Source organism: Callorhinchus milii, unplaced genomic scaffold (genome assembly GCF_018977255.1).
Source record: "Callorhinchus milii isolate IMCB2004 unplaced genomic scaffold, IMCB_Cmil_1.0 Scaffold26, whole genome shotgun sequence".
Lineage (NCBI taxonomy): Eukaryota > Metazoa > Chordata > Chondrichthyes > Chimaeriformes > Callorhinchidae > Callorhinchus > Callorhinchus milii.
Window position 1 is genome coordinate 5434988 of NW_024704767.1, and position 16027 is coordinate 5451014.

General features: G+C 37.7%; 1 protein-coding gene across 2 annotated transcripts; it reads right to left on the reverse strand.

The window, feature by feature from the left end:
- Positions 1-216: 216 nt before the first annotated feature.
- fah (fumarylacetoacetate hydrolase (fumarylacetoacetase)) lies at positions 217-15994 on the reverse strand. 2 transcript variants are annotated; one of them, XM_007907220.2, is made up of 14 exons: positions 15899-15994; positions 14748-14858; positions 13540-13661; positions 12932-12981; positions 10965-11055; positions 9958-10055; positions 9452-9504; positions 8058-8157; positions 7310-7440; positions 6510-6585; positions 5485-5531; positions 4261-4362; positions 3164-3281; positions 217-1752 (listed from the first exon to the last, which is right to left on the reverse strand). In XM_007907220.2, exons 1-14 carry the CDS (start codon positions 15977-15979, stop codon positions 1676-1678), a joined length of 1257 nt encoding a protein of 418 aa, XP_007905411.2. In that variant the 5' UTR covers positions 15980-15994; the 3' UTR covers positions 217-1675. The 2 variants fall into 2 exon arrangements, with proteins under 2 accessions (XP_007905411.2, XP_007905410.2); XM_007907219.2 differs by lacking the exon at positions 217-1752 and adding an exon at positions 1926-2087.
- Positions 15995-16027: the final 33 nt, after the last annotated feature.

Here is a 16027-nt window from a genome sequence, read left to right on the forward strand (position 1 = left end):
TTGCACTTGATATAGCATTTTTCACGTCTCCTCGACATCTCAAAGCGCTTCACAGAATAGACTGCAAAGTGAATTGATCGTATTTTTGTGGGCGAAACGCGGCAGCCAATTGCGCACAGCAATGTCCCACAAACGGTCGTGGATTGAAAATGACCAATTTATTATTGTTTTTTGGAGGGATTATTATTAGGCATGTGGAGTAAGGAAACTTGCCCAAGGTTTCGCGCTGCCTGGAATTGAACACAGGTCTCTCGCTTGCACAGCGAGTGCTCTAACCACTGAGCTACAGGACTCCAGTAGTGCTGTGGTCACCTGTGCTTTGGATAGTTTGAAACCAACTGTAATGGAGAAATCACCATTGATTTATTGTGCCTCGAGTTCACAGGACATTGGAGGTAAAAACACTCCAGGACACTACACCGTGTGAAGGGGGCTATATAAATGCAAGTTGTTGTTGTTGCATTGGATCTGAAAGCAATTTTAGTGTGACAATTCAATGCACTAATTGCTGGTTTCCAATTTACGAATACTAAACTATGAGATCTGTAAAAGGCAAATCCTGACAGTTGACAAATCCATGCAATCAATATTCACAAGCCAGGAGGCACAGTTAGCACATGTTGCAAATTAAACCCCAATACAAAAACATGGCGGAGTTTGTCAAAGATTTCATATGAAGATACCTCCTACCTGAAAACATAATTGTGCTGTGTAAGTTTCCCTACTATTTTAAAACAGATACATTTCATTATCTAGTCAGCTCCATCACAAAAGCACAGTGACATCTATGGGAATGCTCTCACTGCAACCGATATTCAATACCGACAAGTATTTACCCACCTTGACGAAATTCTGGTAATTTTGTTAAAAACAACTATATTCTAAAAATTAGAATAATTTCATGTTTCCCAACATACATATTAAAATGTTAAGAGTTCTGGGCCATAACATTAGTGCAATCCTCTGCTGTAGTAGTTAATATAATGCTTAGATTTATAAGCAGTCTCAATGGCTGTATCAAAATCAATATTAGTGAGTTTTCCTTGCTCCAATTTAATGCACTGCTCTTGATTGCTCTGTGCCAATTGTTAGAACAGAATAACTCTGCAAAGACAGTCATTTCAATTGAAGAGCAATTTATATTGATTTCAGACACTCAGACAGGGTTGCTCCTTAGCAGTGCATGTGAAATGCTGTGTTCTTTCTATCAACACCCAATCAATGCACTTTAACCCAACATTGGGACTAAATCTCAAATAGTCACTGCTTTTGCCAATATTTTAGTCCATTGCAGAAATATTCTACGGTATTTATAGGAATACAAGGCAGTAGACGATTTTTTTTGACTGATTCTTAGCTTGTAGGATTAATTTTGTGTCCCGTGATGTAAAAATTGCCGTTGAAAAAAAAATCAGTAGATTAAATGGCAATTTTTATTTAAGAGTTATACTTTTTTGTTTTTGTTTCTACAAGTGCTTAATAATAAGTGACCTTGTGGGTTATTCAGAATACTATTATCAGTAAATATTCACAGCAATGTTACTATTTACTTTGGCGATTGAGATAGATTCTTAAATTGAGGGAACATGACATTTGCAAGAATTAAACTGTTCAGGCATTATTGGAAAATAGGCAGCATTCCTCATTTGATCCTGTTCAGAAGATGCCCAATGCATTACATCTGAATCGCTGGAAGCACTTTTCCAGTACATTGTCCGAATCCTATTCGATATCCAGTACCTTGGCAATAGCCTGGAGATTCAAAAGAGGCCAAAATGAGCAAATAATTGTACTGAGTTAAATATAGTTTTATATTTCAAATTGTTATTTACAGTCAAGACAGATACAATGCAAGCCAAACGTGCCATACAAAGTGCTGAAGATACTTGGGAGAACTGCATTTCTTCCCCCATTATGTGTCATTGCTCCATTCAACAACATATTCATAGAAATGTACAGCCCAGAAGAAGTCCATTCAGCCCATCATGTCCACTTCCATCCTTTCTCTCTCTTTGCTCTGTTCCTTATCATATTCAGCTCACCCTCTCTTGTTCTTTGTGTCTTCCGATGACCAGCTGTATCAGTTTCTAATGTGAGATTAATTATTGCTCTATATTTTGTTCCGCATTGAAATAGGAGATATCCAATCATATGTAGATCTTTCAAATAGCCAGCACTGATATAATGAACCAAATCATCTGCTTCAGTCATTCTCTGGGTTAAAAGGCCCTATTAGCTCTACTGAAAGGGAAGAATTAATCTTTTTTTAAAAAACTTATTCTCTGTACGATGGTCCCAGCTGCTTCTCTCAGTACTGTATGCTGCCTATTACACCCAATGGCATTGGCAGCAACTGAGAAACTGAGCAGACACACGGAGGATTAATTATTTACTTGTGTACAAGCTGGTTGTGCAGGTAAATGACATGCATACAAATGAATAGAAATTTCTTGTACTCCCAGATCAATTTCAGTATCCGAAATTCATCTGGGAGTACAAGAAATTTCCATACAAGTACTGTGCCTTCAGTATTAAAAATATAACACTGCAAAATGTTACAGAAGAATTCTTGGAAATAAAACTGCTCTCGGGGCCAAATATTGCCCAGAGTGCACATGATTTGTGTCCATGTAATGTTTTCCTGTAACACAGACCTTTCATTTACCACAATCCAGATGTTGGGGAGCGAGATTTGCCTCCAGACAGAAAGCCAGTGTTGTGGCCTTAACAGACAACATGGAGAAAATGTGTATGGACAAGTGGGAAGGAAGACATAAATTGGCTTTGATTTATTTGTTCACAAGACAAAAAGTCCAGTGGGCTTCTGAATTCTGTGGGCAAGGAATTCTTCTCTCTCCTAAACACCGAGTTAAAGGGCCTTTTTTAAAAAAAAATCCTCTAAATGAAGAAATCAACTTGCAGTGATAATGTATTCCTTTTGCACAGAGTGAAAACCGGCTTTCATCTCCAATGCTCTTTGAGAGCGGGTACATGGAAAGAGATGAGGATCCATAATTTAGTTTGCACTATTTTAAGCATGTGAAAACGTTTCTTTTCCAGTAGTTTGAGGCATTAGAAATGCAGCAGTGGATTCAGTTCATTTGTTAATCAAATAGACAAGAGCGAACTTCACCTTGTTTGACCTGTTAAAAGATTCACTGACCAGTTATTATGACTTCATCACCATCCTGAAGGAACTTGCGCTTTTGTCCATTGCCAAGGTCAACCGACTTTGTTCCTTTCCACGACAGCTCCAACATAGAGCCAAAGCTGTCTGGCGTCTGTAACACGCAATCACATTGCACAATTCCATCAAATTCAAAGTCCGACAGAATTCACTGCATCAAAATCAGCAGGTGGCCACTAATCAAAGAACAACTATCAGCATAGAAGATCAAGACCAATATGGTATCTGTGCATAATCACTTTCACAAGCAGTAATTTTCAGTCACCATTTCAAAACCTATTGCTCACTCAGAAAAATCTGCTTAGTTTCAGCATTTACTGGAAGAATGTACTTGACCGCTTTCACAGGGCTACCAATTTCAGAAACATCTGTAGATATGAAAGATCAGATGTTTTTATGCACATGCAAAGGGAAGATTGGACTAATGGATTCAACCTCTGCTGGTAGCTGAAGAATTTCACAAGAGAGGTTTCGATAAAGAAGTCCCTTCAACCTATTTGATCTCATATTTCTAAAATACCCACCCTATCATCCTCCCATCTCTGCAGAGACTAAACCCTTCTTGCCCATTGTGTTTTACTGACTGTGGTCTTCACATTGCTGTCTTGGTCTTCAGCACCTTGGCACATCCTCCCAATGTGAAAGGCGCTTTACAAATGTTATTTTGTTGTTGTTGCTGACCTATATAAAACTATTCTCAAGTGCTGAAGATCCACAGTCAGAAAATAGTCAGAATTTACAACCTCGAAACAACTACACATGTGGGATTTAGCACATGCTCAGATTGTTACCTCAACCTGCTGTGAATTCTGCACCACAGTGTAAACATGCTGTCAACACAAGGCACCAGCAGTCTCAAAGTTCTGAAGAGTTATTTATATTTGAACGGACATCTTCTTCTTGTTTTCCGGTGCTCTCATCCCAACATACACACAAAGATATTAAAGATTCATTGAAACCAAATCTTGATGAGTCTAACAATCATTAGGTCTTGCTTCCAGGGTCCTATTGCAATTTTCCATCACATTTCACTAACACCGAGCAATGAAAGGTGAAAGGTAACCGAGACTCACGGGACCACTGATAGTTCCAGATGCCATCAGATCTGCAGGTCGTACATTACACCCATTAACAGTATGATGAGCGAGTTGCTGCTTCATGGTCCAGTACATGTGCTAAGGAGAAAACAGCATCACAAACAAGCGCAGTGTCTGGCAGTCTGGCTTATGTAAAGTCAATTCAAATATTAATGGGATCTGTAGCCATCATTTGTATCAGAAAACATATATTTCATGCAATGTGTTTGTATAATCCAATTGCGCAGCGATTGAGTGAGGAGGGAAGGAGGGCAACTACAGCAGAATCTTAGTTAATTGTTAACTTGCAGTGTGAAAACACGCTTATCAAGTGACCTCCTAGAACATATAATATAACATGACCACAAACACCGTAACACACACTGTAAAATAAAAGTGAAATACAAGTGCATGTATAATAAACAATTACAAGTATTACTGTTCCAGGAATGGAATAGTGAATCTCCTGCTGAGGACTCGTGTTGCAGTTTAAATGGAAACACATCAACTCGGCAGGTGGTTAAAGTGTGTCGTATTGTTGTATGTTTATTAAGTAAACGTCCTGTACAGAGCGAATGCAACCATTCTGGACAAGCCAACATATACATTTAAATGTGTTAACAACATATTAGTTAGCAATGTACCATAAAAGCACATAGGCAAAAAGTGGAAAATTAAAGACTTGCACCAAGCTTATGGATAGATGGCCAATCTCATTTCACAGGCACAATCATTTGAGTGAAGAAAAATTAAATTTAGTTGGAAAAAGCTATTGAATCTGACCATCTTTGTTGGGACTGGGTGATATTCATGATTTACTGCACTGGCCTTCAACTCTGGATGCTGAATTTCAATCCAACCCAGAGATTATTAAAAGTCTCTTTTTATTTTGCCAGTCAGAGTTTTATGTCAACTCAACCTGACAGCTGCAACCAAGTTTAATCGGTATGAGCCTTTTCCCTCCGGGTGAAAAATTGTTTCAGAAGTGTGTGTGTGTGTTGGAGGGGAGGGGATACAGCAAGTGATATTATTACTGGTGATATTCTCATATGCTGTAATTTTGGTCACAGTCATCCCCCCGCCTGACAAACTGTATAGATTTCATTCTACATCTGCTCTGCACCTGTTATCCAGAATATCATACAAAATGTTCAACGCATGTGCTTGAGAAAATTATCAGCGAGAACAACAATTAAAAGTTGTAGGCCCTGAAAATCTTACCTTGAAGTTAGACTTACAAATGTTGGTCATTTCAGCCATCCCTTCACCTGTTACAAAAACCAGCAAAAGAACATCCTTGAGGCCACTTTGAAGGACTTTAACATCTTAACCCGCTCAGTTATAGGAGCACTTGGAAAATCGTAACAAAGGATTGAATGGAACAACAGGCATAGCAAGTAGAAATACTTCTTCTTGCATTCATATTATATAACATTTAAATGACTATCCTAAAGGATACTATACGTAAAGCTGGTGAAACAGAAAAAAATTTCATTCAATATACCTCTTACCATAAATACTTAGCATCACTGACTAGAGAATAAATGTTTATTTTGTTAACTGCTAAATGTAATGAGATTGAAAATGCGAGAGCTCTCCATTTCCTATTGAGTCTAAATGTTACCCTTTGAATGACCATGAAAGTTCTTTCCTTTCCATTGTAAAGTAAATAGCAGGATCTGGTGTGAAACAACAATGTGAAACTTTGATTTGATTAGATTTAATTGGCTTTAATTGAATTAGATTAAAGGTTAGAATGAAAGTCCTTCATTCTCATATTTTTATTTGTGTTATTATGATTAATACTTTAAATTATAAACATTCCTCCCCGGTTGAAATACACTTCTTTCTCCCTCCTACATCCAAACCCAAAATACCATACATCTCGTACTTTAACACATCTTCTACTTTCCTATTCAATTGTATTTCCCTCTAATTCAAGACTGGATTCCTTCCACTCTCTCTGTACTCTGCAGTACTTTGAACCCAAATCCTGGTGTGGAATAGCCAGTACATGGAGGACAGGAGTAGGCTATTTATTGCTTTTCCCAATTAATTACTTATTAATTTTTTTCCTTTCTCACACTCCTTGACGTAAGAGGTCACATTCAAGGCACTTATGGATCTTGTCCCTTCATCTCGGTTATACAACAAAAACAGTTTTAATGCACAGGTTTATAAATCTTTACCCATTAAAAATAACACATGTTTAGTCTGAATGTTGTTGAGTAAAATTTAAGATATACCTTTGATGGACACAAAAAGGTTGATGTCAAAGGTGTAAGGATCGTTGTGGCACAAGTACGGCAGAGGTTTGGGATCCTGCAAAATAAAAGATAATTAAAGAATGTATGTAATGCTCCCACTTGTCACCTGTAAGCAATGAACACTTGTGAAACAGTGATAATGATAACATTAATCAATAAATAATCATATTACATTTATGCTATCATCTACCATGGAAACCTCAGTCTCAGTTAATAGATCAGCACACAAAATAGTCAATCAACTTTACAGTATATCCTGTGAATCACTTTAAGTCATCTCAATTATGTATTAAGGCACTATCTCAAAAGCAAGGATTGTTATTATTATTAAGATGTTTATTTGTAGGCTTTACAAGTATATTTTCCAGATTTTAGCACTTTACTATAAACAAGGGCTTGTTAGTATTGCAAAAGAGAAACAATTGCACAATGGGAGTTGTTTGAAAGTGACAAATCACAACTTTCTTGTCTCTCTCAGACCATTCCTGCTCCCTGGGGAAGGTCTGTACAGGCCAATGATTGGAATACTACATAGGCTCTGGTAAAATAAGTTTCTGCCCATAGCACAGCGATGAATGAAACTGTCAATTATCTTATTCAAATACTATCCACATCACTGCAGTGCACGATTCTGCAATGCAATAAGCTACTCCTGCTGTATAAGCGCTGTAAAGCTCTCCGGGATGCTAACCCACGTGAAGGGCGCTATTTAAATGCAAATTATTGTTGCAGTTTTTATGTACCACTTTTTAACCGCACACTGCCATCTTGCAACTTACCTGCACAGTATTGGGCACCACAAACGGCATTAGAGCTTCCATTGGTACAACCCATGGTGAGATGGTGGTCCCAAAGCTCTTCCCAAGAAAGGGTCCCAGGGGAATATACTCCCATTTCTGAATATCTCGAGCTGCAAAAGACCAGAATATCCTAATCCATCAAACAAAGGCTCTGGTGTTCAATAATATTTATTTGGGACGTCCTCCCGACGTGAAAGGCGCTATACAAATGTAATCTTCTTCTTGATTATATTTTGATACACAATTCTGGCCATTCACATGGTTCTGTAAAATAGAGCTGCTCACTAACCCGATTCTCATGTTCTCTGGGTCCCTGTATCTGCTGTTTTAATTGATATCAATTGAGTTTTAAAATTGCTTTTCACCCTTTCAATGGAAGTGAACATTACCCCCTTCCCTCTCCCTGCACAGTTTGAGAGTGGCCAGGTTTCCTGAGGATGGGCATGTAAGTGAGAATCCTCTCATAACAAAAAGGGTGCAGTAACAGTTTGGGACAAATTAATGGGGTTCTATCTGGGACTTCCATTGGTAATCAGAAGATATATTTTTCAAACAACTCCTCAACCCAGTTGAAGACATAGAGTACATAGAGTACAACATTCTCTTAAAATATATAATGCAAGAATGTGGAACACAATATGCCTCTGAATGTTTTGTTGGCTGATTACCAATTAACAAATAGGTTACTAGTGTTACATAGATTTTCTTTTGACACACAATTCCTTACCACTCCAGTCATTCATAAGAACCATGCCAAAGATATGCTCATGGGCTCTAGACACTGCAATGGTCTCTCCCAACTTAGTAGCAGAACCAATGAAGAAAGCCTAGAGTAGGAAGAGATGTAGAAAAAAAATTGTGTTAACACTCACTGCTGTCTCGAGTATCATGAATTTAGTCCAGTTACAGAGCAACATATTAAACAACAGTGTACATTAACTTAGAGATTTATTGGAACTAAGAAGTGAATAACAATGGCAGTGCTGAGTAACAATCTTAACAGTATTTTTTTAGACTTTGATGTGACATTGGAATTTTATGTAAAAAGGATAAAAGTTTTCTTTTAAAAAAATCAAGTTTGTTCCCAATGCAGCATTTTTTGTAGTGTATGTAATCTACAAAATACACAGTTATCTCACTTTCCAGTATATCTTGTGAAGCACTTTGACATGAAAGGAGCCTTATCAAATGTAAGGATTATTATTTTTATTATGGGTGCGACAATCATTAGAACATAAATTGGAACACTGATCTGTTCCCTAACATTAACAATTGTCCTAACAATTCAAATTATAATAATCCTTGCATTTGATATAGCGCTTTTCATGTCTTCTAGACGTCTCAAAGCGCTTCACAGAATATACTGTAAAGTGAATTGACTGTATATTTGTGGGCGAAACGCGGTAGCCAATTACGCACAGCAGTGTCCCACAAACAGTCGTGGAAATCAAATAAATAAATAAACATCCAAATACATAAAACATTTGTTAAGGGAATTGCATACTGCTAATATTATTTTAGACTTTTAATGTAGTTGGCATGCAGTATTTGTGTTGCTGGTTCAGTGTTAAAAAAACTTTCAGGCACAAGTGTGACCATCACAGCACTAAACTGCACCAGTTCAATGAACATAAAATAGGATCTAAATCATAAGGTCTAGCTCAAATTACACGGTTTAATGAAGTCTATCAATTCAGAATACAACACCAGAAGGTCTTCTTTGCTCGTCAGAAACAAATTGGAAATCCAGCCGGGTGTTAACTAAGGAGATTTTCTGTTTCTGTGAAGCTAGAAATATTATCGCAGAAAACAGATTGTGCTGATGCTCTGATTCCGAGAGGGGCAGTCATGTAGCTTCCCTATCAGCTTAATGTGAATGAAGAAAATAAGTACAAGTCTATGAATATATTTACAGTACTTAGCTTTAAACATGCAATACCTCTTTATTGTGAAACACTCAAAAATAGTCTATGATCATGCATAAAACATGCACAACTTCTGCCATAATACAGTAATATAAAATCATTTGCAATGTGTAGCTCTTGACAGAGCATTTGTTTTTGTTTTTAGTACAACTCTCAACAGCAATGTTACAGGGTGTAATGCATTCCTGCAACATACCATTTCCAACTCAAAGTCCAGGAGTTTGCAGGTTCCAAACACAGGGTGTTTTGCTGTGAAACATAAGATTACATTTTTTAAAAAATTAGATGCTGCGACAACTGCAAAATAGTTTCAAACATTATATACTTACATATTTTATTTGTCATTCAGCTCTGTGAACTGCACTTAAATTCAGTCTAGAACCATTAGAGAGGACCAAGTGCAAATAGTCTGAGCAGTATTAGCTAACAAGCTAACTGCTCATAAGATCGGTATGGACGAAGAAGGCCCTTTGGCCCATTTGAACTCATGCTTCCGTAATACCCAGCCGATTGTCCTCCCATCACAGCATCAAGCGGTTTTTAAATGAAGCCAGTGCCTGGCCGTGACCACTCTTCTCTATCTAACATTAAGGAGGCTTTGAACTGATAAAATACTTTTCCAATCATTCTTGAGCCTAAAGGAGCAGTTTCTCAAATTAAGAAATTAGAATAATTAAGTTTGCTGAGTCCCGTTATACCCACTCTCATCCGGTCTCATCTGTCCGCTTGGTCTTCTGATAGAGGTGCCGGAGACCACAATAGATGATGCTCGTCCATGATAACCAACAGGTAAATGCAACCTGGAAATAGTCACATGTCACAATTTAAACTCTGCATCGCTCAAGCACTGAGAAACAAAAACTACGTAGGCACACCCTTTATTTGGGATAATGCCACGGAGTATTGTAAATATACCTGGCATTTAAAGAACAAGGACCAGTTTCATGTTCTTTCAAATAATGGACAGTTAAGCTGAAATTCAGATGTATGTATCCCAAAGTAAAATGGCCCTACATCATTCATACATCCTGCACACACATACAGTTAAAACAGACTTCCACACAGCCATGTATTTTATTTCCTGATCAGATGCTAATACAGTATATCACATTAACAAGGCTCGTTTTTTCCCACTTTTCCTTCCTGTTCCTTCGGACATCAGGGGTGTATGTAACCAATAGTAAGAAATGCGAATTACAAGGGTAATGGTTTCAGAAATTCCTTATTTCTGAATTACCCGAATTCAGAATGTTGTGCATATTAAAAAGTGTCCATTTTTTAAACCAGCTTCCGAATTTCTGGGGTAAGGAGGTTGAACCAACACAGATTTATTTGTGTGCTGTAGACATTTATTTCTGAACTGTACACATTGCAAAAATATTATTGTGTATTTATGAAATATCAAAAATATAGCACGTTGTCTCCAGAAAACATTCCAACTATCCCCACAGAATAAATGAACAATAGCAACTGAAGGACATTAGTTCTTCTGTGAATCATGAAAAAACTTTTCGAAGGGGTTCCAATTGACCTGTTATTCTTGCAGAGTCTTTTTCAGTTGTGAATACAAACACCCACACTCTGAATGGTTAGATAAATCTTACTGTCAGTGCATTTTAAAAAGTCAATGAGAAAACTGATTTTACAAAAACAGGTTTTGTAACTCTTGCCATTGTGTCTAGACAAAAGGTACTAAGATTAACACCAACCAGTTAGGCATGAGAGCATTTTCCTTTCCTCGAAACATCATTCCAACATTGGTAGCATGATCACGCGAAGAATAGAAATCAGTGTAATCCCCTTTGGATAAAATACAAGTTCATGGTTAAGTGAAAAGTTACATTCAGTATAATGCTATAACATGAGCACAATAACTCATCATTTAGAAACTTGGGACCATCTCTCATCTAAGTAAGACTTCACCATTTGAGTCTATCAATGACTATTATTTTCAATTATCAGTTTACAATGATACTGTATATTCATAGGTGCTTTTATCACCTTGTTATTATTTCCTTTGAAAAGTAAATCTTTGCAATCTGCTAATTGCTACATCAAAGACAGATTGCATTAATTTTTTTTATTTTAAAAGCATAGAATCTTAAACTGTGAGGCTAGGATTATGATTTCCCACAGAGCATTTGGTTGAGTTAATGCTGTTTATTGACTCTCTGTTGCCCTCATGTGTGATATTCCAATTACTACAGCATTTTCATGTGGACATTTGGTTCACAAAAAATTGGAAGGGTGAACATTTTGCACAATATCCGCAAGACAACAAAAAACTGTTATCCGATAAGAAGATAAACAATTCAAAAAGCAGAAATAATAATGAGAATAACTGAATACGAATTTGCTGATAATTTTAACAATCTAGCACACTGTTGAGTTATCTGAGTTACTTTGTGTTGTGGATTTTAGAAAGTGCCATTGTTTGAAAAAGTAAATAGGCTTCAGCATTTCTGGCTTAAGAGTGGGGAATCAACACAAATTTATCTGTGTGTGTTGGGTATATTTTTGGTGAGCACAGGATTAACTTGCATGGTTCAATTGCCTGCCTATTCTCACTATCTGAGCTCAAATCTAAAGAACAACCACTTTGGTGAGGTAAAGCAAAGAATGGCCGTGCCCATGTACCTAAATCTCAGCAAGAATCAGTGTTTATGGGGAGAGTAAATTGGGGGGAAAATAATATTTGGACGTTTCTTTACTGTGGCCAATTCTCTAAAAAAAAACTTGTTTAAGCAGTAATTTCTGCTGACAAATGGGGTTGGCAGAGCTAATAAACATTAAATAGTAATGAATTGTTCAAATCAATTATGTACACTATTTTGGAAGGCTATCTGTACAAGATTCAAGTATTAAAACAGGCTGCACTGGGTGAACGAGCACATACTCTAGGTCAAAGAACTGTATCTTATACTGGATGTGTTTGATCAGATTAATGCACCAAAGTGTCTATAACCTTTCCATTGTGAAACTCCAGAACTGTCTAACATTAAATTCAAACCTATCAGAAAGACACAGTGGAAGGAGAGGCTAGAGAAGCTCGGATTATTCTCCTTGGAGCAGAGAAAGTTAAGAGCAGACTTAACAGAAATTTTCAAAATTATGAGGGAATTCAATAGGGTGAACAAAGAGAAACTATTTCCACTGGCAGGTGGGTCGGTAACCTGAGGGCACCCATTTAAAATTGTTGTTAAAAGAAACAGAGTGGAGGTGAGGAGAATTTTTTTCACACAGCGAGTTGTTCAGATCAAGAATGCATTGCCTGAAAGGGTGGTGGAAGCCAATTCGATAACGATTTTTAAGAGAGAAGCAGATAATTATTTAGGGAGGACAAGTCTGCAGGGCTCTAGGGAGAGAGCAGGCGAATGGAATTGATTTGGACAGCTCTTTTTAAAGCGCCAGCACAGATACGATGGGCCAAATGGCCTCCTTCTGTGCTGTATAATTCCATGATTTTATGAGGAGGCAGGTTTTTGAATCTTGCAATAAATGTTTTGCTTATCCTTAAGGAAACTACAAGCATGTTGGTGAAACAAGGAGCAGGAACAGAATGGAGGGGTTCCAGCCTCCCTTTAGTCTTCTAATTTGAAGATAAGTGGGTAGAGGGTATAGAGCTTTCAATTACATAAATGTTGTCAAATAAATTTTAGTTACTTATCCAACATACCAATTTCTGCAGGAAGATGCATGGTAGCTGAAGATAGCTGCACAAATGCTCTGGAAACATAAATGAATGGTTATTTATAGAAATACCGTAATGTTGGCCTTGATTCTAATTGAAATGGGAGTCTTAATCCCACTTCAATTAGACAAATGCTACCCTATATTCAAATTAAGAACAATATTTAGAAATTAAGTGTCTCATTTCATCACAAGATCACAAGGCTTTCCAATCAGGCCTGCTGTTTTCTCACCGGGTGCTCATTACATTTGCTTTTTCCCTCTTTTACTGCTTTTGGAGGCTAAACACCTCATGGGCATCTGAAATCTTTTTAACTTAAAGAAAATTGAATGCATGGTTGTATACTTATGGAAACATAGCAACATGAGTAGGCAATTCAGCCCCTCGAGCCTAATCTGTCTCAACTCCAATTACCCTTGATACCCTGACCTAACCAAAATCAACCACAGCCTTTTGAGGGAGAGAGTTCCAGATTTCCACTACCCTTTGCATGCAAAAGTGCTTCCTGATTTCGCTTCCAAATTTATATTTTACATATTTATATTTGGAATAAATATTCAAGGAGATGTTCTCCAAATATCCCAGGCTTTTACCTTTTTCTCAGTTCCACATTATCTCGCAGTGTGGGGTCGCTGGCTGACAGGAGTTGCTGCAGAACAGCTCGAGCTTCCCTCCAAGACTCGTAGCCCAGCGCCATGAAGGAATTGAGAGTTGGCTGCAGGAGGGACCCAATACAGATGTGCAAAATATTCCAAGAAATTAATTTCAACTGAACGTATAAATCAAGAGTTATTGAAGGCCCAACTGATTGCAATATTGTTACAATAATGCTCCCCTATCTATTGGAATCTATACACAGTTTTATGCTAAGCTGTATTTTTCCACCAGTATAAAAGAATGGCTTTCAATGACTGACATATCATACACAAGTGATTGATGCATAAACTGTGGTATTTTATTCTTAATGTTTGGCAACTTTAAAATAAAGTTATTTTACAAAAATACTTTGCTGTTTTGTACGAGTTGCACTGAATGCATCTTACATGATTAGCCAAAGGTCTTCAAATCTTCAGTGAAAGAAGAAATAGCTCAATAATTTAACAAGGACTTAAAGGGGACTCAAATGAACTATGCATTACTTGACAGAAGAAATATAAGACATTTTAGAATTGAATATGCATGACAATATTCCATTTTGGTCAGCTGGGCGCCTGATACACGAGGAAACCTATCACCGTATTTAAGAGTATCCAAACCAAGCTGAGAGTTCCACATATGTATGCCACCTGCACATGGAAATTTCTCTTCGAGTCAAAAAATGGAATGTGCACTCTCTCTCCCTGGAAGGGATGCACCCTGCTTACCTAATTCCAGAGAGTGTTAGGTACAGATTGGCTAGAGCCAAACCGTGGCTCTTTGAGCGGCTGGAGCCAAAGGGTGACTTATCAAGTTATTACCTGGACGTGGACAGGACGTGGAGTCCTGTAGCTCAGTGGTTAGAGCACTCGCTTTGCAAGTGAGAGACCTGAGTTCAATTCCAGGCAGAGGGCGAAACCTTGGGCAAGTTTCCTTACTCCACACGCCTAATAATAATCCCTCCAAAAAACCAAAAACAATAATAAATTGGTCATTTTCAATCTACGACTGTTTGTGGGACATTGCTGTGCGCAATTGGCTGCCGCGTTCGCCCACAAATATACAGTCAATTCACTTTACAGTGTGTTCTGTGAAGCGCTTTGGGACGTCCTCCCGACGTGAAAAGCGCTATATCAAATGCAAGGATTATTATTATTATTATTACCTGATCAAATACATCCTGATGCTTGGAAAGAACTGGTCCAGAAAAGAGATGCTTAATAACACTGAGATCTAAAATCTGGTCTCCAATGGCAACACCTAATCTGTGGTTAGGCTGGTGAGAAAAAAAGTACATAACGTTTTAGAAAGTGTCTGACAGTGAATATTTCGCACCTTGCCTTCATTATATCATCACCATCTTCATTACATATTATTTGCTCACACTAATGTGAGTACTGCTAAGTTTCCATAAGTGGGGGAGAGGGAGCGGAAGGAGAAGAAATTTTAAATGTGATACAAAGATTACAGATACATGTGAACTGCAGACATAATTTGTTTTTCAATTTTGTCCTTGCACTGTGTATGCAAGGTGAAATTGACAAAATATTCAACCAAAGCTAACATTCTGTAGTTCATTTCAAATATTCATTTTCTCTTAAGCATTGACTAATGGCAGATATGGGGTATAGGGAGGTTGTTTGTGGAGCTTTATCACTAGAGATAAGAGGGGGCAAAGCGAAACCTATAATAGGACAAGGTTCAAGTGGACTGTTGAAAATATGGGATTAATAACCTTTTTTCTCCTTCCATGTAGTTTTTTGGTCAATTATCTTTTACTGAAAATACCAACTCTTGCAGGGATACATCAGAGCTTGGCATTTACAACAACAACTTGTACTTATGTAATGCCCTTCATGGCAGGGTAGTGTCCCAGAGTGCGTTTACACAGTGGGAAGCACTTCCACTCATGTTAAAATGATAATTTCTTATGAAGCGGCAGAGTAGAAGTTTGGGAATTTGTCCTGTGAATGCTGCACAACTTTTCTTCATTAGACATATTGAAACAATTGTCCAAATAAACACTCTTATTTGGGATCTGTGTGTGTGCGGGGGGGGAGGTCTACAAAACTTGTGGTGTAGTAAACACCAAACGATAGAAAAGGGAAGCAAAAAGTAAGAAATCTCTTGCAAGACTTTAGGATTTTGACACAGGATGCTACAAGTACAAACTGGCTTTACCCAATCGGGTAAATTCGTCTTTCCTCCCTAATTTTGAACTCAAAACGCATTTACTTTTGAAGCCTCCCCCCTATCAAATTAAAAGACACGCACATCAGCAACTTTTGCATGTGATACGTTAAGGGATTCACTTACTTTGTCTGGAGTAGAAAACACGCCATACGGGAGGTTTTGAATGGGGAAATCGGAGCTTTGTGCCAGTCTGATGAAAGACATGATTCAGAGCAGAGAAATGGGTTGAACTCTGAGTGTATGCTTAAACAG